Source organism: Acipenser ruthenus, chromosome 5, assembly GCF_902713425.1.
Source record: "Acipenser ruthenus chromosome 5, fAciRut3.2 maternal haplotype, whole genome shotgun sequence".
Lineage (NCBI taxonomy): Eukaryota > Metazoa > Chordata > Actinopteri > Acipenseriformes > Acipenseridae > Acipenser > Acipenser ruthenus.
This window is the reverse complement of record NC_081193.1, coordinates 78,262,609-78,287,327: the sequence shown is the minus strand read 5'-3', so window position 1 is coordinate 78,287,327 and position 24,719 is coordinate 78,262,609. Positions and strand designations below refer to the sequence as shown.

The following is a 24,719-nucleotide window of genomic DNA, read 5'->3' as shown; positions in this document are numbered from 1 at the left end:
TAAGAACATAAGAACATAAGAACGTTTACAAATGAGAGGAGGCCATTTGGCCCATCTTGCTTGTTTGGTTGTTAGTAGCTTATTGATCCCAGAATCTCATCAAGCAGCTTCTTGAAGGATCCCAGGGGGTCAGCTTCAACAACATTACTGGGGAGTTGGTTCCAGATTACCATGATTCTCTGTGTAAAAAAGTGCCTCCTATTTTCTGTTCTGAATGCCCTTTTATCTAATCTCCATTTGTGACCGCTGGTCTTTGTTTCTTTTTTCATGTTGAAAAAGTCCCTTGGGTCGACATTGTCAATATCTTTTAGAATTTGGAATGCTTGAATCAGATTGCCGCGTAGTCTTCTTTGTTCAAGACTGAATAGATTCAATTCTTTAAGTCTGTCTGCATATGACATGCCTTTTAAACCCAGAATAATTCTGGTTGCTCTTCTTTGCACTCTTTCTAGAGCAGCAATATCCTTTTTGTAGCGAAGTGACCAGAACTGAACACAGTATTCTAGATGAGGTCTTACTAATGCATTGTAAAGTTTTAACATTACTTCCCTTGATTTAAATTCAACACTTTTCATTATATTGCATTCCTTATTGATCACTTTGCTATAGCACTATAAAGCATCCTAGCTCTCTCCAAACAAAGAATATTGTATTTATTATATAGATTTACCTTCCAAAAATGCATCTGACAAATAGGTAAACTCGTACAATAGGTTGAGGAGGATAAGACGGCGCAGAGAAATCAAGAATCCAGTCATTTATTCACCACTCTGAAAATCTAGACTTATTGGTCACATTTTTCAGGTAATTCCCAGGCAGGCTACAAGCTGTCCCGTCATTTCTCTAGCTACAGCATGCAGTATATTCACATCTATTAAACACATTAATCAATGGATTATTAATTTATAACAGAAACTTAGAGGGGGAAGTTCTGGATTTTAATTTTATTTTTAATGATTTTTGTTACGTGATCCATTGTCTTCATGTTGCTTCCCATAATTATGCAAGACAGTGACCTTTTATCTCTGCTGGACATTGTACACAGATATACACTGCATTGTACACAGATATATTGTAGTAGTGAGATAGATAATTATTGCGATCAACAGCATGGTCACTTCACTTACTCGAGGGAGTAATTTCCACAGAGTGGACACATCACCATGGAAACTTACCATAGTCCTTTGATATATACAGTGTGCTGCAAAGAGCTAGAGTGTGGTATCAGAGGGCAATGGCTTGAAATGAACGGGACGAGCTTGGTTCTGCAGAACTTGCATACCTTAGATGCTGGAAGCCTGACCTCCATTCACGCTATGGTACCTGATTTTTGAAGAACAGAACATACTGTCTGAAAAATAACCCTAATAACAGCTGATCAGGATGTGAGCTCTGCAAGACAATTTTATTTTCACTAACGGGTAAGAGTATAAGTAGCCATGGTAAAAACATCTCATTATCTATATAGTCTACATTAGAGTCATTAAAACGATATGTTCCTGTCTGATGAGACATCCAAAGGGATGATTAATTGGTTCAGGGTGTTGATTCAAGATATTCCCTTCCACGTTGCTCCCGCAGATTATTGATTAAAGTGCCTTGCACACACACACACTCACGTACACAAAGAGGATGTTTCTTTGTTTTTCCAATCACAACAGCATGTGGAATATTGCTCTATTACAGGCTTGGTATCGTTCTCAATATCCTGAATGTTCTTTTCTGTATTTTATGCTGGTTTTGCTTTACTGTAAGTTAAGGCGCAACAGGCAGTACAGTTAAATGGATATACAGTTCAGTATACAGATGTCTTGGGTGCATCATGTATAGGATCTGTTCCAAATGGTCGCAGTAAACATGGAGTCATATGGTTACCCTAGCTGTGTAGAGACAGCCGAGATATTATTATTATTATTATTTATTTCTTAGCAGACGCCCTTATCCAGGGCGACTTACAATCGTAAGCAAAAACATTTCAAGCGTTACAATACAAGTAATACAATAAGAGCAAGAAATACAATAACTTTTGATCAAGTAAAGTACAAGTTTGACAAACCACAATTCAATAATACAGCAGGTAATAGTGATACTTACATCAGGATATGATTAAATAGTGATAGTTACATCAGGATGTGATTAAATACAAAGTACTACAGGTTAAAAACTTGGCAGATTACAGTATTCTGAAGTACAGGATTAAATGCAGTAAAATAGTGGGCAGATAAGAGCAAAATAAAGCACATTTACATGAAGGGTGATAGTGTCCCAGGATACAAACAGAGGAGTTCTACAGGTGCTCTTTGAAGAGGTGAGTCTTAAGGAGGCGCCGGAATGTGGTCAGGGACTGGGCAGTCCTGACATCTGTAGGAAGGTCATTCCACCACTGCGGAGCAAGGGTGGAGAAGGAGCGGGCTTTGGAGGCAGGGGAGCGTAGCGGTGGTAGAGCTAGTCTTCTAGTGCTATCTAGAGATATCTATTCACTTAGCCAGACACTTAGAAGTACGGTATATTAATATAACAAAACGTATGAAAAAATAGAAATACTGTAGTAATGCAATCTCAAATGTGCTGAGATCAGACAGCTTGAAATGCTCGTGATGCATTCAGATTGCAAAGATTGATTGCAGAAGATTTTCACAATATCTGGACATATTAATGCCCACTGCAAAATAAATAAATTGGGCCCCCTTTATACATACATTATTATCAGAAACTAAAGTAATAGCCTAGCTACTACTAGCTTTGTGCAATTAACTAATTATACGCAGCTGGCTAGCAAGCATAACCAATAAACACTAGGTATAATTTATTCCTGGAAATACAGTCTTTTATTTTAAATACATGTACAACAAAAATAGTCTTATTGGAGTTTTACATTTAGTGAGACAGAATCTCTGCACTGATGGACTAATAGGTTCCTATGCTCTGTACAATGGTCTTCATTACCTGGATGGGGTTTTAGATACATAGGTTTTTTTTTGTTTTGTTTGATGACCCCTTCAATGGCTTCCAGACCATGGAGGGGCAGACCATGCCTCAGCCCCTCAGGGGGGCTCTTGTCTGCAGTGAAGCCCTCTCAGATTGGGCTCTGCATGGCTCTCTGGTCCAGGACGTCACCCTCCTTCCCATCCTGTGGCCCAGCTCTACAGGGCTCGCTCCAGCTTTGCTTCAGTTGAAAAAGCCTCTCCATCAGACAGGGCCCCAGGTTACACAGCACTGCCAGCCAGGCTAGCCCGAAGATGATCCACATCCCAGCCAGGCTGTGGTACGCTGAGATGTAGTGCTTCTCTGGGTCTGTTCCTGCAGATAAAGCCCAGTGGCACACTTCAGATCAACCCATTCAGACAATATGGAAAGTTGCTAGTTAAGATCCAGCCCAGTTTGGTAGAAGTCCACCTATAATATTACAGCATATCACCAAAGACACTTTTGGCTTCAGCTTTACATGTGTGCTGGATTATCTGGGGGCTGTAAACATGGTAACATGTAAGGCTTTTTACCTACTGATTTTTACAATGCCCAGATAATTGCATGGAAAGGATGTCTCATCAAGAGCTTTTGGAAAAATGTTAACCCATTAAAAACCATGTACTTGCTAGCAATGGGGGGGTTGGGAACCAGTGTTCCTGCAGCATTTAACTTAGGGTGGCTTTTTTACAGAGTTGTTCAAAATTAACTTTATGTAATGAGTTCAGGTAAGGAATGTATGAACCATAGATTTTTTGTGAACAATTATTTTTATAAATGTTTCCTTTCTTTTCCCCACCCCTTGGGAAGAGTAAAATGGGGGAGACAATACAGATAAAAGATATCACAGCAATACAGAAATACACCATAACATCAAGACAAAAACAAGAATATTACAAGAAGATGAAATAAACTATTACAACTACAATATCAAAGATATTGGGGTCATAGCTTCAGCCGCTTCAAAGAGCCCCACCAGTCACAGCGTCGATTTCTGTCGATTTCTGTCCACAATCTTATCCTGCATAGCATCAACACGAGCGTTGCACTGATTTATTTGGTCTCTGTTGTCGAAGATCAGCTCTGGTGACATCCTGCCTGGCAGTTAGTTGTTTCATAGAGGACGCAATATCAAAAACCTCCTGTTTAAGAGCGTTGAGGATAGTAGCAGTTCCGGTTACGTTTCAAACCACAGGCCGCAAAGCCACGTCAATTGCTTCCTGAACTGATCCACAGAAAGTGTGTGCAACCTCTGCCAAGCGGACGACCCAGTCATCGGGGCCCAGGGACCTCTTCATACGCTTTTCCTCCGGTGTGGATTGCGTGAAGTAGCCATCCAAAAATGTTAAGTAAACAATTTTTATATAAAAAAGAACCAGAAAATAATATTAAGAGTGTAAGTTGTTAAATTATAAATTAAATAACAAAGTGGCGACAGGAGCTCTATCAGCAAGCAACCATCCCAGCTGTAAGGTCATGTGATCTCGCAAAAAGGATTTTGAACCATGGGTTAGGGTACTGAATGATTGCTGTTCTAGGGGGTACTATCATAACTTGTTTATAGTTTTTTTAACGTGAAGTTTGAATGATCAATGATCACCTTAATGTCAACCCTACCCTGTTGTTGAGACCTACCAATTGTATCTAGGCCATATAGTACTTTTGCACTGATTCAGAGAACAGCCTCATGGTTCTTACTTGTATTCCTGCCTTCCAGCACTCACAGTCCAGCCTCTGCCAGCCCCCGTCCCCCAGGCCCAGCATAAGAAAAAACATACCTACAACGTAATCCCCAAAGCCAATGGTGCTGAGTGTGATGAAGGCGTAGTAGAATCCCTCTCCATATGTCCAGCCCTCCACGTAGCTGAATAATAGCGGGGGAAAGACCAGGAACAGCAGCGTCCCCAATATTAGGAAGAAGGACACGGTCAGCATCTTCAGTTTCTGCAGCAGAAGGGGCACAGGAACTCAAGGGTTAACAGTACTGGGACCTTCACAGGATCCGAATTACTGGTCTGAGCAATGATTTTGAATGTAGTTTTAGAAGATATTTACTACTGGACAGATTTACTGAGATTAAGCACTTATTATATCATACGTAATGGGCAGTGTTGCATCATGCACGTCCGTTACGGATTCTGACCCTTGTTGGTGAGATGAGGTCAAAAGTTCTATAATGACACGTGTAGAAGGGTCTGGGTCTTTTGCAGAGTATATTGTGCCTAGGTGCCAGTAGATAACCAGGATTTACATACACTAAAAAATATGTACAGTGCCTATAGAAAGTCTACACCCCCTTTCAATATTGTCACCTTTTGTTGCCTTATAGACTGGAATTAAAATGCATTAATATATATATATATATATATATATATATATATATATATATATATATATATATATATATATATATTATATATATATATTTTCATTTATCTCCCCACCTACCCCACAACTTCCAAGTGAAAAAAATATTCTAGAAATTTGTAGAACATTAATTAAAAATAAAAACTGAAATAGCTTGGTTGGATAAGTGTCCACCCCCCCTTGTAATAGCAATCCTAAAATAGCTCAGGTATAACCAAATGCCTTCAAAATCACACACCAAGTTTAGGAGCCTCCACCTGTGTTAAATTGTAGTGATTCACATGATTTCAGGATAAATTCAGCAGTTCCTGTACGTTCCCTCTGCTGGGTAGTGCATTTCAAAGCAAAGACTCAACCATGAGCACCAAGGCGCTTTCAAAAGAACTCTGGGACAAAGTTGTTGAAAGGCACAGATCAGGGGATGGGTATAAAAAAAATATCAAAGGCCTTGAAAATCCCTTGGAGCACGGTCAAGATGATTATTAAGAAGTAGAAGGTGTATGGCACCACCAAGACCCTGCTTAGATCAGGCCGTCCCTCCAAACTGGATGACCGAGCAAGAAGGAGACTGATCAGAGAGGCTACCAAGAGGCCAATGGCAACTTTGCAAGAGCTACAGGCTTCTATGGCCAAGACTGGTCAAAGTGTGCATGTGACAACAATATCCCAAGCACTCCACAAATCTGGCCTGTATGGTAGGGTGGTAAGAAGGAAGCCATTACTCAAGAAAGCCAACCTTGAATCCCGTTTGAAGTATGCAAAAAAACACTCAGGAGATTCTGTAGCCATGTGGCAAAAGTTTCGTGGTCTGACGAAATTAAAATGGAACTTTTTGGCCTAAATGCAAAGCGTTATGTTTGGCACAAACCCAACACAGCGCATCACCCAAAGAACACCATCCCTACTGTGAAGCATGGTGGTGGCAGCATCATGTTATGGGGTCGTTTCTCATCAGCAGAGACTGGGGCACACGTCAGGATAGAAGGGAAAATGAATGGAGCAAAGTACAGAGAAGTCCTTGAGGAAAACCTGCTGCCCTCTGCAATAAAGCTGAAACTGGGATGGAAGTTCACCTTTCAGCATGACAATGACCCAAAGCACACAGCCAAAGCTACACTGGAGTGGCTAAGGAACAAAAAGGTAAATGTCCTTGAGTGGCCCAGTCAGAGCCCCAACCTAAATCCAATTGACAATTTGTGGCATGACTTGAAGATTGCTGTCCATCAATGCTCCCCAAGGAACTTGATGGAGCTTGAACAGTTTTGTAAAGAAGAATGGTCAAATATTGCCAAATCTAGGTGTGCAAAGTTAATAGAGACCTATCCCAACAGACTCACAGCTGTAATTGCTGCCAAAGGTGCTTCCACCAAGTATTAACTCAGGGGGGTTAAAGATCCAAGTATGATCTTTCAGTTTTGTATTTTTAATATATAATTTTTTTCTCAATAAAAACTTTTTTCCCCTTAACAGTGTGGAGTATGGTGTGTAGATAAGTGGAAAAAATCCTCATTTAAATGCATGAAACTCTGAGGCACTTACACAACAAAATGTGAAAAAAGTTCAAGGGGGTGTAGACTTTCTATAGCACTGCAAAAAATAGAAAATTGTGATAAAGCAAAAGGGAAAAGCATAATAATCTGCATGATTAAATTCACCATGGTAAACTTCTATATTGGATCTCATACTGTTATCTTTCACAAAGATATGCTTTCAGTTGTTTGCAAAGAAAGCAATCCCAATAAGTAAATAAAGATTACATAATGTGGAGGCTGTATTAAGCTGACAACAATTCGGATGTTTTTAGTGTGGGTAAAATGTTGAACCCCACCGTAAATGTGGTCATATACAACTCAATACAAGTTCTATAGTGCCTAGTCAATATCTTTTCTTACAATTTTAAGCATCTCTAGACCCTACAGCCTCCAACTTCTATCCTATTTTCATGAAGGAAAAAGAAAGAGGAGCAGCTGGGCACACACCCCATGGTTCCCTAGGGTCTGAACACTCCTCTTCAGCCAGCCAAGGTGTGCGGTCAGCCCTTTGCCCAGCTGGTTAAGGAAGGCCAGGTTCAAGGGGATCCCGAAGAGAGCGTAGAACACACAGAATACCTGCCCACTCACTGTGCTGGGGGACAGGTTCCCATAGCCTGAAACAACACCAGGAAAACGGGTGAGCAGGATTCCAGCGCCTCATCAAGTATCATACAGTGCATTAACACACTAGTGATGAGAACTTCCTTGTATGGAAACAAGTTACTTATTAACTCACTGATTCAACCTAATTGGAACCAGCGAGGAAAGGAAAAAAAAAGGATTTCACATTAGTTTTAGGATCCATTCTGAACTATATCTAAAGATGATGGTTCACATTTAGACAAAGAAATAATGCTTTTTTCTTTTGAGAGTGAGATTTTTTACTTTGCAGAAGACTTGCCTATAGTTGTGACGACAGAGCCAGCGAAGAAAAAGGAACTGCTGAAGTCCCAGTTGCTGGGGTTTGTTGAATTCCCAGATGGGTTCACTCCTTTCCCCCAGGCATCCAGGATAACCTGACAGAGACAGAGACGCAGTTTAGCACTTAAACAATTCATGGGTAATGCTCTTACATCTAATACATTCTGTTAATTACACAAGCCTCATAAACGAAATACACAAACATCTTGGTAAGCTTGGTATTTCAATTTAAGTTAAATTTTGTAGCACTGAAAGTATATTTCTTCAATCAAATACAGTAAACTAATACATTAATCAAATTGTATAACATTATTGTGTTAGTATAACGTTTTAGCGTATGTGAACTCCACCCTTTAGCTATTAAAAGTTGAACATTGAACACTGAATGTGAATGTCAGCACAACTATGGTATGGTACAAACTTGTTTTCACAACCACATTGATTACATTCCTTTAGTATTCCCTAATATGTAATACACTTTGACAGTGTGTGTAAATTATTAAATGGCTTGAACAATAGTGACTGAATCTTCAAGTGAAATGATCAGATGGTATAATATTACAACGACAAAAATATACATAGTTGGTATTGAATAGCTGCATGTTCAACTAACTTGTTTTAACTAACAAGTTGCAGTGAATTTATTTTATCCCCAGTTGTGTTTTGTTGCACAGTGTGTGTGTGTGTGTGTTAATTCCTGATGGAAGTAGCATATTTAATTGTATTGCTTAAAGCCTATTATTACTGTCTGAGTAAAAGATATTGGCATAAAGAGTAACATTGGTGCTCTTCACAAAGGTTTAACTCGTAAAACAGCTCTAGGCTATAGTGTACATGTTTAATGACAGTCCAGAACAGCTGTGTGAATGGTATACATTAATTCTCCTTTGTTTTACTATTGTAATCAGTGTTTTTATTTTATTTTTATTCAGACAAAAAATGTCCTAATCATCATTTGGAGTAAATCGTTTTGAGAATCTAGCCCTGTATGTCTTAAAGTCATGCCTTGTTATAACGATGTGTAATAATGCCTCTGTTAAGTGTTTTGGAACACAGCATTGCTGTTGCTGTTTATAGGACAAAAGCCCTTAGTATATATAGTGTGTGTGTGGGAATGTAAGGTTGGCAGGAATGGGCTTAAATCTGCCCCTGCCAGCTCCTGAAAAGTTGCAGATTTCAAATCTGCAACTGTTTAAGAGCTGAAAACAACAAAAATGTATAATTAGGCAAATTATGAGTTCAGATAAGGGTTTAGTTAAGTAATTGAGATATCAGTTGGAATGAAAACCAGAAGACACATGGGGTCCCCAGGACCAGAGTTGGGAAGCCCTATATTAGAGGTATTAATCATTTAACCCTCCAAAACAATTTTGATACCTGGAAGACTAATCACATGGAATCTGGTCCAACAAGCCTGCCCATGGTGGACTCTAAACTATTATGACAGTCCACTACAATCTTTAAAAATGCAAAAATGCAATCTTTAAAAATGTATATCTAACCCACACTCATCCCTGCACAGCTGACCACCCCCATACCTCTACAAGCTTCTCCAGGGCTGGTCTATCCAAGCAGGTGTAGTTCTTCAGAAACTTGAGCTTCTCAAGCTGGAAGTGGTCTCGTGTCTGGCTCTCTGCCTGCTTCTCCAGCGCTTGGAAGATGGTGGCGCCTAACAGCAGGTACAGCAAGTAGCCAAGCACCAGCAGCATACTCCCGCTCACCCGCACACTGCCTGCTGTGAACTGGGACATGGCCCCCAATACAGTATGTGCCTTGATGGCTGATTAAGGTGTTTGAGTGGTGTGTTAATGGTAACGCTCTGCAGGTGGAAGAACACCAGTGAAGATCATTGAGCAATCGTAACCACCTTCAAAGTCAAGAACAAAACGATTTGAGATAAAGAAAAAAATTAAAACAGGGGTAGATGGACCTCCTTCTTCTTCTTCTTCTTCTTCTTCTTCTTCTTCTTCTTCTTCTTCTTCTTCTTCTTCAGATGGGCTATGGAACAACCCCAAAAATCATTTAATCTGTTCTTGCATCCCCCTCCAAACTGGATCCAAGATACTGTTTTTAGAACAAGGAAGAGATTCAGACAGGTGAATCTTCAGAATGTTCTGTACCGTGCAATTACAGTGTAGGGTATTCCCTGCATCCTCCAATCCTCTTCTCCCTCATCTCAGTGAAGTGCAGGGCTGGTTCTTGATGGCAGATGGCCCCTGTGCTCTTTCTACACACAACCTTCCCAGCCTCCTAATAAGGAAGGCAGCTCAAGACAGCAGAACACTAGTTAATATTTTACTGCACAGGAGCAGCTTGCGTGTTAATAGTTTGTTTAATGCCTTCCAGCCAAATGTAGAAGTGTTCCTGCTTGGTGCCTGGGGGTCAGGATTTAATCTCAGGTGCAAAAACCTGTTAATATAGGTAAGCTATTCTTGGTAGGAACATTTACTTACTAATTTAAAAAGTTTTGCTATCCAGGATAACCACCTGAAATGATTATTATTCATTTCTTAGCAGACGCCCTTATCCAGGGTGGCTTACAGTTGTTACAAAATATACATCATGAATAATAATAATAATAATAATAATAATAATAATAATAATAATAATAATAATAATGTATTCTTCTTCTTCTTCTTAATAATAATAATAATAATAATAATAATAATAATAATATATTAATTATATATTGGGGGTCAGTGTTTGTCACAAAAGATTTCTATTATATACCATATAACTCCACAGGATTGGTTGAGTATCCACCACTGGTTCCAGTCTATTTAAAGTCAGAGCGAGCTATGGCACTAGGAGGCGGTGTGGTCTAATTGGTTAACTAAATGATTTGGAGGCAGTGTGCCCATATTAGTCTCATAGATTCAATGGTCTATGAGACAGTGTGTCCTAGTGGTTAGAGCTGAGGACTGGCAGAAAGGGTGTCATGAAGTGATACCCTCAGCAGATTTAAAAGTTATCTCTGTCCCCTCTCAGCCATATCCTCCACGACTGATCGATTTAATAACTTATTTTCTTAACTCATTAGGACTACTGTGTCTGTATTACAGGGGAAAAAAATCAATAATACTCACGCTCAGACACTGAGACCTGTCACTTTCTCCATTTCAAAACACATTTATAGCTGCATGTACCTATCGGTATCTATGGGGTAGCTGGTAGAACTGTTTAAAAATACACCCACTGTCTAATATATTATAATAAACAACATTTCCAGAAGGCATTTCAGTAGTTAGTGAGGCATGTAATTGGGTAGACACCATTTTTATTATTTTTTTATTTTTACATCAATTGCCTGTATTTCTTATTGATTCATGCAGTGACCTTAAAAATATCCAATTTAAAATAATCTATATTATATTAATGCACAGACATTAGTTATGGGCAGTAATGCACAAGTTGTTTGATAATATATTAATATATTATGATGACCCTTCCATTATTCTATTTGTAATGCCTACTGTACAAGCCACATTTAGGGGACCCCAAGTCAGCTGTCTGTCAGTATCACTTTCTATATAGAAATGGACTGCTGGAGACTCAGTTCAAACTAGTCTGAGCAGCCACCCAGCATATACTGTCCTTATGAAACCAAGAACACTGTCAGCTACTGTACATCCCCAAGCTTGGTCTATTCAAAGTGCACACTCTTTGCCTATTGGAAGATTGTTTCTGAGATCAAACTTCATTTTCATCATATTTTCATGTGTGCCACTCTATGGAAAAGTTCATCTTTGTCTTCCCACCTTTTAGATCAATCAGTTCACCTGCTTAGCTCTGAGAAACTTAGCAGTGTTTTATACTAGAAGTCTGCGCCTGAATGCGGTAGGCGATGTGTCAGTCACGGATTGGAGGAGACGTGATTGGCCAAGCCACCGTAAGAGGGCGTGACGGAGGGTATTTAGGGGAAGTGGCCCCTGTGATCTGTTCCTTCGCTATGGTTACGGAAAGGCCCCGTTGAGAGAACGGAAATAATTAATAAGGAGAGTGAGTGTTAAGTGTTTTGTTTGTTTTACTGTCTGTTTTTGTCATTGTAGATGACTAAATATCTGGGAGCTGTCGCTATTCAGCCAGCATCAAACCCGGACTGCACTGCACTGTTACTCACTGTTCAAAACACCACTTGCACCCGGAGCACTCACTGTTGGACTGGCGAACGTGTAGGTGTTTTAAAGTGTGTGTTATTGTATTATTATTTTGGGACTGAACCCCGTGGTTTTGACTGGCTGTACACATCGTTGTGTAGTCAGTCGTATTATTTAAAAGCAATAATAAAGCTTAGTTATGACCATTGAACTGCTGTTTTACTGTTGTTTATAATCACTGCCTCACCTCTACACCTGTGCACTAGCAACCACATGTACACAGGTTCACTGTAGGCTTATTACAGTGCCTTGCGAAAGTATTCGGCCCCCTTGAACTTTGCGACCTTTTGCCACATTTCAGGCTTCAAACATAAAGATATGAAACTGTAATTTTTTGTGAAGAATCAACAACAAGTGGGACACAATCATGAAGTGGAACGAAATTTATTGGATATTTCAAACTTTTTTAACAAATAAAAAACTGAAAAATTGGGCGTGCAAAATTATTCAGCCCCTTTACTTTCAGTGCAGCAAACTCTCTCCAGAAGTTCAGTGAGGATCTCTGAATGATCCAATGTTGACCTAAATGACTAATGATGATAAATAGAATCCACCTGTGTGTAATCAAGTCTCCGTATAAATGCACCTGCACTGTGATAGTCTCAGAGGTCCGTTTAAAGCGCAGAGAGCATCATGAAGAACAAGGAACACACCAGGCAGGTCCGAGATACTGTTGTGGAGAAGTTTAAAGCCGGATTTGGATACAAAAAGATTTCCCAAGCTTTATACATCCCAAGGAGCACTGTGCAAGCGATAATATTGAAATGGAAGGAGTATCAGACCACTGCAAATCTACCAAGACCTGGCCGTCCCTCTAAACTTTCAGCTCATACAAGGAGAAGACTGATCAGAGATGCAGCCAAGAGGCCCATGATCACTCTGGATGAACTGCAGAGATCTACAGCTGAGGTGGGAGACTCTGTCCATAGGACAACAATCAGTCGTATACTGCACAAATCTGGCCTTTATGGAAGAGTGGCAAGAAGAAAGCCATTTCTTAAAGATATCCATAAAAAGTGTCGTTTACAGTTTGCCACAAGCCACCTGGGAGACACACCAAACATGTGGAAGAAGGTGCTCTGGTCAGATGAAACCAAAATCGAACTTTTTGGCAACAATGCAAAACGTTATGTTTGGCGTAAAAGCAACACAGCTCATCACCCTGAACACACCATCCCCACTGTCAAACATGGTGGTGGCAGCATCATGGTTTGGGCCTGCTTTTCTTCAGCAGGGACAGGGAAGATGGTTAAAATTGATGGGAAGATGGATGGAGCCAAATACAGGACCATTCTGGAAGAAAACCTGATGGAGTCTGCAAAAGACCTGAGACTGGGACGGAGATTTGTCTTCCAACAAGACAATGATCCAAAACATAAAGCAAAATCTACAATGGAATGGTTCACAAATAAACATATCCAGGTGTTAGAATGGCCAAGTCAAAGTCCAGACCTGAATCCAATCGAGAATCTGTGGAAAGAACTGAAAACTGCTGTTCACAAATGCTCTCCATCCAACCTCACTGAGCTCGAGCTGTTTTGCAAGGAGGAATGGGCAAAAATTTCAGTCTCTCGATGTGCAAAACTGATAGAGACATACCCCAAGCGACTTACAGCTGTAATCGCAGCAAAAGGTGGCGCTACAAAGTATTAACTTAAGGGGGCTGAATAATTTTGCACGCCCAATTTTTCAGTTTTTTATTTGTTAAAAAAGTTTGAAATATCCAATAAATTTCGTTCCACTTCATGATTGTGTCCCACTTGTTGTTGATTCTTCACAAAAAATTACAGTTTCATATCTTTATGTTTGAAGCCTGAAATGTGGCAAAAGGTCGCAAAGTTCAAGGGGGCCGAATACTTTCGCAAGGCACTGTATATCATTGACACCATATGGCTTTTACACACTGCACCCTACAGCGATGATGCAAATTATCATGGAGATCGTTTGCTTCACAAGGAAGGCTAATATTGCATTAGACAAATCAGTTCAAGGCAGATGCAAAAGGAGAATGCTTTCTTTTTGCAAACAACTCTTTACATGCTTTGGTATAATACTATACTGGATGGGAGCTTCTATCTTTTACCTTTAAGAATAGGACCAGACCATTTGGCTCATTAGTGGTGGGGTTTACCTGCAGTTTGGAAACTCCAGATTCTCTCTCCATTGTTGTGAGAATGTGACATTGTGAGCACCTATAACGCACATCCCTCCTCCTATTGGAAGTGCACAGCCAAATCATGGTACGACTAAAATGGGTGGGTAGATTGCCTTCTCACACCAAAATGCTGCGCAAATTGACCAAAAAAACTACGTCCAAAAGCTGTATGATACTGTATGTTCGTGAGACTTCTTCATTTAGTGCAGCCCTTTTTAAAATAATAATAATTAATAATGAAGCACTTTGCAATGCTATTTTCATGTTTGGTGAACTGATAGCTGATTGCTTTAGTTTCCCAATTATAGTTGCCATGGAAGTGCAGTTTATTGAAGTAATTCTGTCATTGGTATTGGATTTAACACACTTAGAAACTTGTGATTCTACTAGGTTCTGGACCTTGGTTGTATCTGACTTTATAGTGTCAGGTTGTTTTGTGAAAATGTACTCAAGTTATTGCAGTAATGTTGTTGGGGATAATGGGCTAAAAGGTACTGTAGGAGTGGCCATAGAAACTTAAACTAAAAGTATGAAGCAAGTCTGGGGCTGAACTTCTGTATTGTTTCTTTTGTCTATAAACCATGTGTTCAATACTACAAAATTAAATACAAGTGTTTATTTTTTTTTTCTGCCAGCAAAAAAGCTATATTCAGGTCACAAAAATTTAAGTTTTTATTAGAACAAAATAAAATATAAGTGACATTTTATTGATGATACTCTAGATACCTTGAAAATAACAATAAAATAGATATTGGTTCTGTGGCTTTACAGTGATTCTTTGATTCCCTAACATAAGTTATTATCTTATTCAAGGCGGGGTATTGTGTTAGCTTGCATTAAAGGATTAGGAATTCACACAAAGGCTATACATCTGAAGAGAGACTGATTATCCTTTAATCGACTTGGAATAATCTAACCTTGTTCCTTTTACCATCTCAATGCAATGAGATGTTATTCGATCTATAGATAAGGATTTTGTGTTTGTTGCCATTTGGTCTGCTTTACTACATTCCTTTACAGCTTATTGGACCACCGGGCCAAACAATGTCTGTCTGTTGGTTCCAACACTGCCTCTCTTGGTCTGTTCCAGGCACAGTGTGTACTGGTTTTACTAGTGTAGAACAGCTCAATTTGCCCCTCTTTTCCATTTGATGACTTCCACTGGGATGATAGTGCATCTAAGATCCTTGAAACACACAATATTCTTACTGCTCAGGGTGATACACTGACAAACAGTACTTTGGCAATTGCACTCAACCTGGGGACCTATGATGACTGCAGGGAATGCCTGTTTTGACAACACTGCATCTCGGTATGGAAAAGATGTGGAAGTGTCTGTGCAATGGATTGGTCCTCCACTCTTCTCTCTGTGAAACAGTTTTTCTGGAAGCTGCAGTATTTCTGCAGTCTTGTCCCTCTGGTGTTGCCAGAAGATCTTCTAGATCTTCTAGATCTTCTTGGATAGTATGGCAGCGTAGTACAGACGGGTATTCCAATGTCTGTTCAGTAAGTACGTCTGTAACTTTTATTTATTAGCAGACCCCCCTGCAACAAAACAACATTGACATTAATAAACGCAGAGAATGGCATTAATAGTATGTATGACTACATAGCATTGCTTGAGAGGAAACAGGTTACTGTTTCATGGTTTTCTTGTAACCACATACAGTGCCTTGCGAAAGTATTCGGCCCCCTTGAACTTTGCGACCTTTTGCCACATTTCAGGCTTCAAACATAAAGATATGAAACTGTAATTTTTTGTGAAGAATCAACAACAAGTGGGACACAATCATGAAGTGGAACGAAATTTATTGGATATTTCAAACTTTTTTAACAAATAAAAAACTGAAAAATTGGGCGTGCAAAATTATTCAGCCCCCTTAAGTTAATACTTTGTAGCGCCACCTTTTGCTGCGATTACAGCTGTAAGTCGCTTGGGGTATGTCTCTATCAGTTTTGCACATCGAGAGACTGAAATTTTTGCCCATTCCTCCTTGCAAAACAGCTCGAGCTCAGTGAGGTTGGATGGAGAGCATTTGTGAACAGCAGTTTTCAGTTCTTTCCACAGATTCTCGATTGGATTCAGGTCTGGACTTTGACTTGGCCATTCTAACACCTGGATATGTTTATTTGTGAACCATTCCATTGTAGATTTTGCTTTATGTTTTGGATCATTGTCTTGTTGGAAGACAAATCTCCGTCCCAGTCTCAGGTCTTTTGCAGACTCCATCAGGTTTTCTTCCAGAATGGTCCTGTATTTGGCTCCATCCATCTTCCCATCAATTTTAACCATCTTCCCTGTCCCTGCTGAAGAAAAGCAGGCCCAAACCATGATGCTGCCACCACCATGTTTGACAGTGGGGATGGTGTGTTCAGGGTGATGAGCTGTGTTGCTTTTACGCCAAACATAACGTTTTGCATTGTTGCCAAAAAGTTCGATTTTGGTTTCATCTGACCAGAGCACCTTCTTCCACATGTTTGGTGTGTCTCCCAGGTGGCTTGTGGCAAACTGTAAACAACACTTTTTATGGATATCTTTAAGAAATGGCTTTCTTCTTGCCACTCTTCCATAAAGGCCAGATTTGTGCAGTATACGACTGATTGTTGTCCTATGGACAGAGTCTCCCACCTCAGCTGTAGATCTCTGCAGTTCATCCAGAGTGATCATGGGCCTCTTGGCTGCATCTCTGATCAGTCTTCTCACTATCACAGTGCAGGTGCATTTATACGGAGACTTGATTACACACAGGTGGATTCTATTTATCATCATTAGTCATTTAGGTCAACATTGGATCATTCAGAGATCCTCACTGAACTTCTGGAGAGAGTTTGCTGCACTGAAAGTAAAGGGGCTGAATAATTTTGCACGCCCAATTTTTCAGTTTTTTATTTGTTAAAAAAGTTTGAAATATCCAATAAATTTCGTTCCACTTCATGATTGTGTCCCACTTGTTGATTCTTCACAAAAAATTACAGTTTCATATCTTTATGTTTGAAGCCTGAAATGTGGCAAAAGGTCGCAAAGTTCAAGGGGGCCGAATACTTTCGCAAGGCACTGTAGATTTGCATACATTGCAGACTAGGCACATTTTCTTCTTTTTTAGTTATCCCTTGTATACACTTACAGAAAATGGTTCAGACACAATGTCTAACCTGTGAGTCACTTTCTAAGACATTGTCACAAAAAACATTGTGGAATGACTTGCTCTATCCTCCACAAAACTGACAAGCTTGCTATGCACATAATCCCTGAGATATGATGTAATACACAAGATAGTAGTAGCCCTGTTTTAGTACAGCTTCAGTCACAATGGGCAAGACAGCAGATCTGACCGACTTTGACAGAGGGCTAATAGTAGGCCTTCAGTCTCCAACACTACAGCAGTGTGGAGTGGTGGTTAGGGCTCTGGACTCTTGACCAGTGGGTTGTGGGTTCAGTCCCAGGTGGGGACACTGCTGCTGTACCCTTGAACAAGGTACTTTACCTGAATTGCTCCAGTAAAAACCCAACTGTATAAATGGGTAATTGTATGTAAAAATAATGTGATATCTTGTAACAATTGTAAGTTGCCCTGGATAAGGGCATCTGCTAAGAAATTAATTAATAATAACTACACAGATTGGGGATGTTTCATGAGAAACAGACTTGATCAGAGTTTTTAAGATTCTAAAAAGGAAAAAAAAGTCAACCTCAGTCATTATTTAAATTGCAGCACAGAGACCTGGACCAGAGGAGTGGAGACAGGCTCAGGATAGAGGGCAGGAGGCACTTCTTCACACAGAGAGTGGTGGGTATATTGAATGGATTGACAAGCCATGTTGTTGCTGCTGAATCAATGAATCTCATTCACAACTGACTCTAAATGACATACAGGTACAACAGAGTGACATTAGGACAGGACTACATTCTCTTTATGTTTGCGGGAATGGATGGAAACGGAAATTAAACTGGCGGGAACATGTGGGACCAGAAATAAAGAGTTTTAAATCTCACGAGAACGGATGGGAGTGGAACTGAAGGCTGCTGGAATGGGTGGGAGCAAGACTCAAAGCTGCGGGAAGAACAATGCCATTGTTCCTTTATTGTTTAAAGGAACAATAAGTCCTATTTTTATAGAGCATGGTATAAAAAAACTAATTCAAACAAATCCTGATGTTTTAAGACATATTTGATAAATACACTGGCATTTAAATATAGCACTCTCCAATTTTCATATTCCTGCTGTCAATAGCCTTGCCTTGTTTTGTGTAAAATCTGACAAATTTCCAATGTAAACCTAACGGTAAATTAAGAAAAGAAAAGCAAAAAAAATCCACTGTCCAAAGGAGAAAAAAAACAAAACAAAAAAACAAGGTTTGAAAACTACATTTTTTTTTTTTTTAATTTGCTGATGGTTACAATTGAATTTATGAATTACGTGGCCCAGCTTTTGCTAGCTAAAGCAGCAGCCTTCCAGTGTGCATTTCACTCTTTGCTGTCATATTTTAATCACAACTTTACATGAATTTGCATAGCCATAGATTTGCATTATCTTCAGTGAATACAACTATATAGTCATTTTACCAAACACTATATAAGAACATAAGAAAGTTTACAAACGAGAGGAGGCCATTAGGCCCATCTTGCTCGTTTGGTTGTTAGTAGCTTATTTATCCCAGAATCTCATTAAGCAGCTTCTTGAAGGATCCCAGGGTGTCAGCTTCAACAACATTACTTGGGAGTTGGTTCCAGACCCTCACAATTCTCTGTGTAAAAAAGTGCCTCCTATTTTCTGTTCTGAATGCCACTTTATCTAATCTCCATTTGTGACCCCAGGTTCCTTGTTTCTTTTTTCAGGTCAAAAAAGTCCTCTGGGTCAACATTGTCAATACATTTTAGAATTTTGAATGCTTGAATCAGATCGCCACGTAGTCTTCTTTGTTCAAATATGAACTTTAACCACTGGACCACACAGCCTCCATGTGAAATGTTTGTATGTAAATGGCATGTGTGTATAGTAAAGAAAAACAAAGCAAAAAACCAACAGAAGTGCTCTATTCCTAAACAGCAGTGTTTATACGTCATTAGGTGTAACACTGGTGTTTAGTCATTTGGAACTCAAAATAATTGTTAAACGTTATGTGTTTAATCTCTGTCATTTTTGCTAAGTTTAATGTTCAGATTTTAAACACCAGCCCTGTTATAAATGCACATGAATGTTTAAAAAGTGTTACAAATCATAAACATGTCCAAGAGTTTATTGAGAGGAACAGTAGTTCCTCGTACAAGTTAGAAAAACTTGTTTGAAACTACCGAGAGTCTCTATACAGCTCCAAGAGTTTTGCTGTTTTCACCATGTTGCAGTGGCAAAGTTAAATCACTTAGAATTACCATCTGTACTAGTACCAAAAGTCTGAAACTTTCTTACATCAAATGTGAAAAAAAAACATAAATACCATTTCATTTCATTCACCGAGCCATCATTAATGTTCAGGAACAGCAAAAGCCTCAATCTTCTAAGAGAACACTTGCACTTACACATCCATTCAGAGGCTTGAGCAACCCGAATTTCACCTCATGCTATGCAAATGTAACACTGCAGTGCCTTCTTCACTTGCAACCTCTGAAGGATTCATTAAAACACAGTCAACAAGAGGCTATCAAGAGCTTTGTTCACAAATATGATAACTTGCCATTCACTGCGTCTCTAACTACTATGGATATTTGTCACTTCTTAGGAGAACCTTTCAATAGAGGTGAGCAGCAAGATGTTGCAGAGTTTCTCACCAAATTGTCTGAATTTTGTCCTGAAGTATCTTGCATGGTTTCAGTCACAATAAGTCATGACATTCTATGTACTAGATGTAACTACTGCTCATCAAACCGAGAGGTGTTGCATGTTTATCCTCTACATGTACCTGCTGGTACAGATTCCATGTGTTTGGAAGAACTCATTTATAGAAATGACAAATGGGCAATGATTCCTGGTAGCAAATGTAGGCAATGCAAAACATCTCCAATCCTGAAACGTGAACTTACTCAGTCAGCATGAAGAATGATTGCAGTCCAACTTATGTTTTGGGAAACCAAACCAGACAGGACTGATACAAAGCGACACAATGCTAAGTTTACTGTTGTGCAGAACAGCAAAATTACTGTGGACAACAGGAATTACCAATTTGCTTCCATTATCATACACCAAGGACAGGGTGTTACTTCAGGACACTATGTGTCTGTTCTTGCTGTGGGTGCTACTGGAAAATGGGTACATGCAAATGATGCACTTATTGAAGTCAAACCATGGCCAAAAAATGCAAAGGACATGTATGTGGCCTTTTATGAAGAGATGTAATGCTTTACAAATGCCTTACATTAGCCTAAGTTCATAACACCAATATATCATGGAGAATAATGTTTTTTTTTCCAGCATTAAAATGTGTTAGTATACTACCCTTTAGCACTGACATGCATATGTACCTTTTTAACCATTCAGAATATTGCAGTTTTGTACCTATGTAAATATCAATATATCAATACCTACCAAAATAGACATATTGTTTTCACCACTGATGCAACTATAAGAATACAATGTTTACACTTTCAATACTGTCCAAAAGTCCCTTCTAACATTATTTTACTTTCAAATCTTTTCACATTTCTCTTATATTACTATACTTAATATTTATTTCTTAGCAGATGCCCTTATCCGGGGCGAAGATGATGAACAAGACCAATAATGGCACTCTCTTGTCTTGTCTGTCTGTCTACCATACACATTCTCGAATATCTTTCCCTCGCTTTATTCATTATTTGATGAAGTAAAAAAAGAAGTGAGATCTATAACAAAAACAATCTAAAAAAACAAGTTAGAAAAACGCAACAACCATTTAAAGTGGTGATATCAAACACAAAAGCCCAAGTTAGGAGAAGCAATTGGGGCAACCTTGTCAAGCATCAAGCAAATAGGCACAATTGGAAAGGTGCTGGGGCCCAACATTCACACAATTGTTGCTCCTAACTTGGCTTATTTTTTTCATCGCTCCACTTTACATTGAAATGCTCTTTGTACAACTTCAAAGGCATTGTGACCATTCCCTTATCAACTCAAAAGTCACATCTGCAACAAAAAACACTGACAATGCACAACCTAAAAAAAGGCTCCAACAACCCAGCCCTGGATCTGCAATGCCTGCCAAATCAACTGTCACTTCCCACACACTTACCTTGCATTCTCATTATCCCTTGCACTCGTTGCCATTATTGGTCTTGTTCATCATCTTCATTGTTGGAAATATACTGCTTCATGCTCTTTGAGGTATTCTTGTATGTATGGGCTAAATGTCTGTCCACATGTGCCCTCATCTACCTGTGCCTTACCTGCATGTTGTCCGTGTTTCTTCCCAAAGCATACTTATCTGTGCCTGTGATGACGCCTCTCCCATTCCCTGTCTGTCTTTCTCTCTGTAGTAGTGCTTGTAAGGATAACCAAGAACACTTCAGTCTGTGTTGAGCACTTTCCTTGGCACATATGTGTCTCAGCATCTTTATTCTGGTTACAACCCAGCTGATAAGGGAATGAGCATTTCAATGTAAAGTGGAGCGATCAAAAAAAGAAGCCAAGTTAAAAGCAACAATTGTGTGAATGTTGGGCCCCAGCACCTTTCCATTTGTGCCTATCTGCTTGATGCTCGACAAGGTTGCCCCAATTGCTTCTCCTAACTTGGGCTTTTGTGTTTGATATCACCACTTTAAGAACATAAGAACATAAGAAAGTTTACAAACGAGAGGAGGCCATTCAGGCCATCTTGCTCGTTTGGTTGTTAGTAGCTTATTGATCCCAGAATCTCATCAAGCAGCTTCTTGAAGGATCCCAGGGTGTCAGCTTCAACAACATTACTCGGTTCCAGACCCTCACAATTCTCTGTGTAAAAAAGTGCCTCCTATTTTCTGTTCTGAATGCCCCTTTATCTAATCTCCATTTGTGACCCCTGGTCCTTATCTCTTTTTTTCAGGTCAAAGAAGTCCCCTTAAACGGCTGTTGCATTTTTTTGCATTGATATTTGTTATAGATAAGATACACAAACAGTACTACTGAATAACAGTTAGTTTTTACAGGAAGTATTTCTTGGTACACTTTCAAATTCAAAGGAAGTTACAAGCTCACCAGAGTGCCATCAATCAAAATAAATAAATAAATAAATAAATAAATAAATTATATATATATATATCAAACATACCATTTTACTTTAAACATTACAAATACGTCTGTGTACTAATAATAAAACCCCAAAAATAGCACTTTATATTAGTTTTTTTCTCGAGTTTGTCACCTGGATGGCTATTGCCAAACTCATTGACCTGATCTGTAGGGGTGATTTTTATCGTTTTCTGTATCTTTAAACAGCTTGTTGAGTAGTAAAAACGCACTGAAGTAAACTGCAGCTACATTTCAGCATGAATGTGATGTGAGTGTGTCTCGTTCACCTGAAGCAGTTTCATTGAACAAGTATGTTTACTAAATTTGAGTTGATTGGAGGACGGACGGAGGTGACGCCAGAATCACCGTCGAGCCCTCTTGAGGTGTAGTGGGCTAGTTGACGAAACACCGAGGATGGAAGGTCCCCACTTGAAGACCCCAGAGATGTACCCTACTTAGCTAAATCCAGACGGTTGTCATGCTGATGCACTAGTGAGACCGCACTGTGGTTGATCCCCAGAGCCAGCATCACAGCCGTTGTGTGTGCTGATGCGCTTGGGAGGCAAATAAGCTGATCCCTGGAGCCAGCATTACACTTCAGCCATCAACACCAGGCAGAAGGATATCTACATGGTTATAAAAAACCCCAAAAAGCCTTGCATGTTTTTTGCGAATGTAATACTAAAAATTCTCTGCATGTTCCGCAGCAAACGGATCCCTAGGATCCCTGCTGATTGTTCAAAACAATCATCGGTAAAGTGCGATGAGCAATGTAGAGAACTCAGTTACTGCACCATGCCAATTTGCTCTTTTACATTTCATACATTTTTCCCATACATTTTTTTTGTTTTGTTTCAGTTAGGAATTGATACAAATATACAAAAAAGACACCTGTTTGGTGGTGTTTCCACATCTGGCAGCAATACACCTTCTTGGCATTTTCCAAATCCGCGTGCCACACACTTAGAGTAGCTATGTTTCCATCAACAAGACAAATACATTTCTAGCAAACTTGCAAAATGTCGCGTAAAAATATATGAGAATCTTACTGTATAAAACCAGATTTCCATTAAACTGGATTCTAGCGAACAAACAGCTCTATGTAATGACATCACGAGCTGAAAAAAATGTACACTGATTTTCTTGATCTGAACAAAAAAAAAGTATGCTGCAATTCCATCTTTTTTTTGCATTCACTCGCTAGACTGGCATATAAACTCTAGCCTATTAAACTTTTCATATTTTTTTGAAGCTATACTGTTTCCCTCATATGCAATTTAAGTAATAATAATAATAATAATAATAATAATAAACAAACAGACAGAATGGCAGTCCAGTATCAGATGCCCTACGGTAGCTGAACCAAAACCTAAACAAAGATATTTCAATCCTGCTTGGGAAAATGAATATTTGAACGGCCATCATGCCAAGAAATGGTGTCAAAAATATTAAACATGTCTGCAGCAGAAAATATGTTTGTAAGAGAAGAGAAAGAAAACAGGAGGGTCAGGTGCGTGTCGGCATTTGTGAACTTGGACCAAAAAGATGCACACAATGAGCTCTGTCTTGCCTACAGTTTGGCAAAAGCTGTTATAATTTACAACAGGTAGCGTCTTTAAAGAAATGGCCACAACAACTTATTCAAATTCCTCTGCCTTCTAAAGACTGCACCGTAGTGCATAAACTATTGCCAGAAACATTGAGAAATTTAGCAACTGTCTTTTCACCTAAACCCTGAATTCAGCGGTAGGTCTACCCTGTGTGCGCAGAATGTGTGATGAAAGCACTGACCAAAGTGACACGAGTCAAATTATTTACCATCGTTTTTGAACCTAACCGAAATATCTGGAGGCTGTAATGCAGAAAATATAATTGTAGCTATATTCAGTTGTTTGGAAAATTAACAAAATGATGATCCAGTACAGAAAATGGTGGGGTTTAAATCAGACAGTGCATCAGTAATGCTATCACAGCATTATGAGGTATATTTATTTTATATTAGGCTATAATGAAATATACGTAATACTAATGGACAAAATATGTGATCATGTCCTAGTGAGGTCAGTATTTTGTAAGGTGTCCGTCGTATCAAACGTATTTTTATTGTTGTTCGCTCGCATGAATTAACTGAATTTCGCCTGTATCCATCGCAGTTGTCAAGCTTTTTTTATACACATGAGTTTTAGCGCATAAAAGAAGTTTAATTGAAACATAGCTAGTGTTATGAGGCAGCTGCGTTCCCCTTTATTATTTGACGGTGCCAAACCGTGACAACAATTAAAAGAACTGTTTGGACCGTGAACACCGTGTTATTGTTGTTGTTTGAGCGCTGCATCACCTCTACACCGGCGCACTGCTAACCACTTTGCCACAATTTGTTTTTTTATTATTTGGCACTTCCTAATCCCAAATTCAAAGCATCAGCTGACACCTTCAACCACAT

The 24,719-nt window shown here is 39.3% G+C and overlaps 2 protein-coding genes across 3 annotated transcripts in view; both read right to left on the bottom strand.

The window, feature by feature from the left end:
• Window positions 1-1,953: 1,953 nt before the first annotated feature.
• Window positions 1,954-9,538, bottom strand: LOC117402874 (potassium channel subfamily K member 16-like). The gene is made up of 5 exons (XM_034004460.3): window positions 9,326-9,538; window positions 7,768-7,882; window positions 7,314-7,480; window positions 4,746-4,911; window positions 1,954-3,300 (listed from the first exon to the last, which is right to left on the bottom strand). Exons 1-5 carry the CDS (start codon window positions 9,536-9,538, stop codon window positions 3,077-3,079), a joined length of 885 nt encoding a protein of 294 aa, XP_033860351.3. The 3' UTR covers window positions 1,954-3,076.
• A 5,209-nt stretch (window positions 9,539-14,747) lies between these two features.
• The window catches only part of LOC117403331 (kinesin-like protein KIF6), a 132,704-nt gene continuing 122,732 nt past the window's right edge, over window positions 14,748-24,719 (bottom strand). For both annotated transcript variants that reach the window (XM_034005399.3, XM_034005401.3), the window contains one exon: window positions 14,748-15,644. In XM_034005399.3, coding sequence (XP_033861290.2) covers window positions 15,625-15,644 — 20 coding nt within the window. In that variant the 3' untranslated portion in view covers window positions 14,748-15,624. The remainder of the gene's footprint in view (window positions 15,645-24,719) is intronic.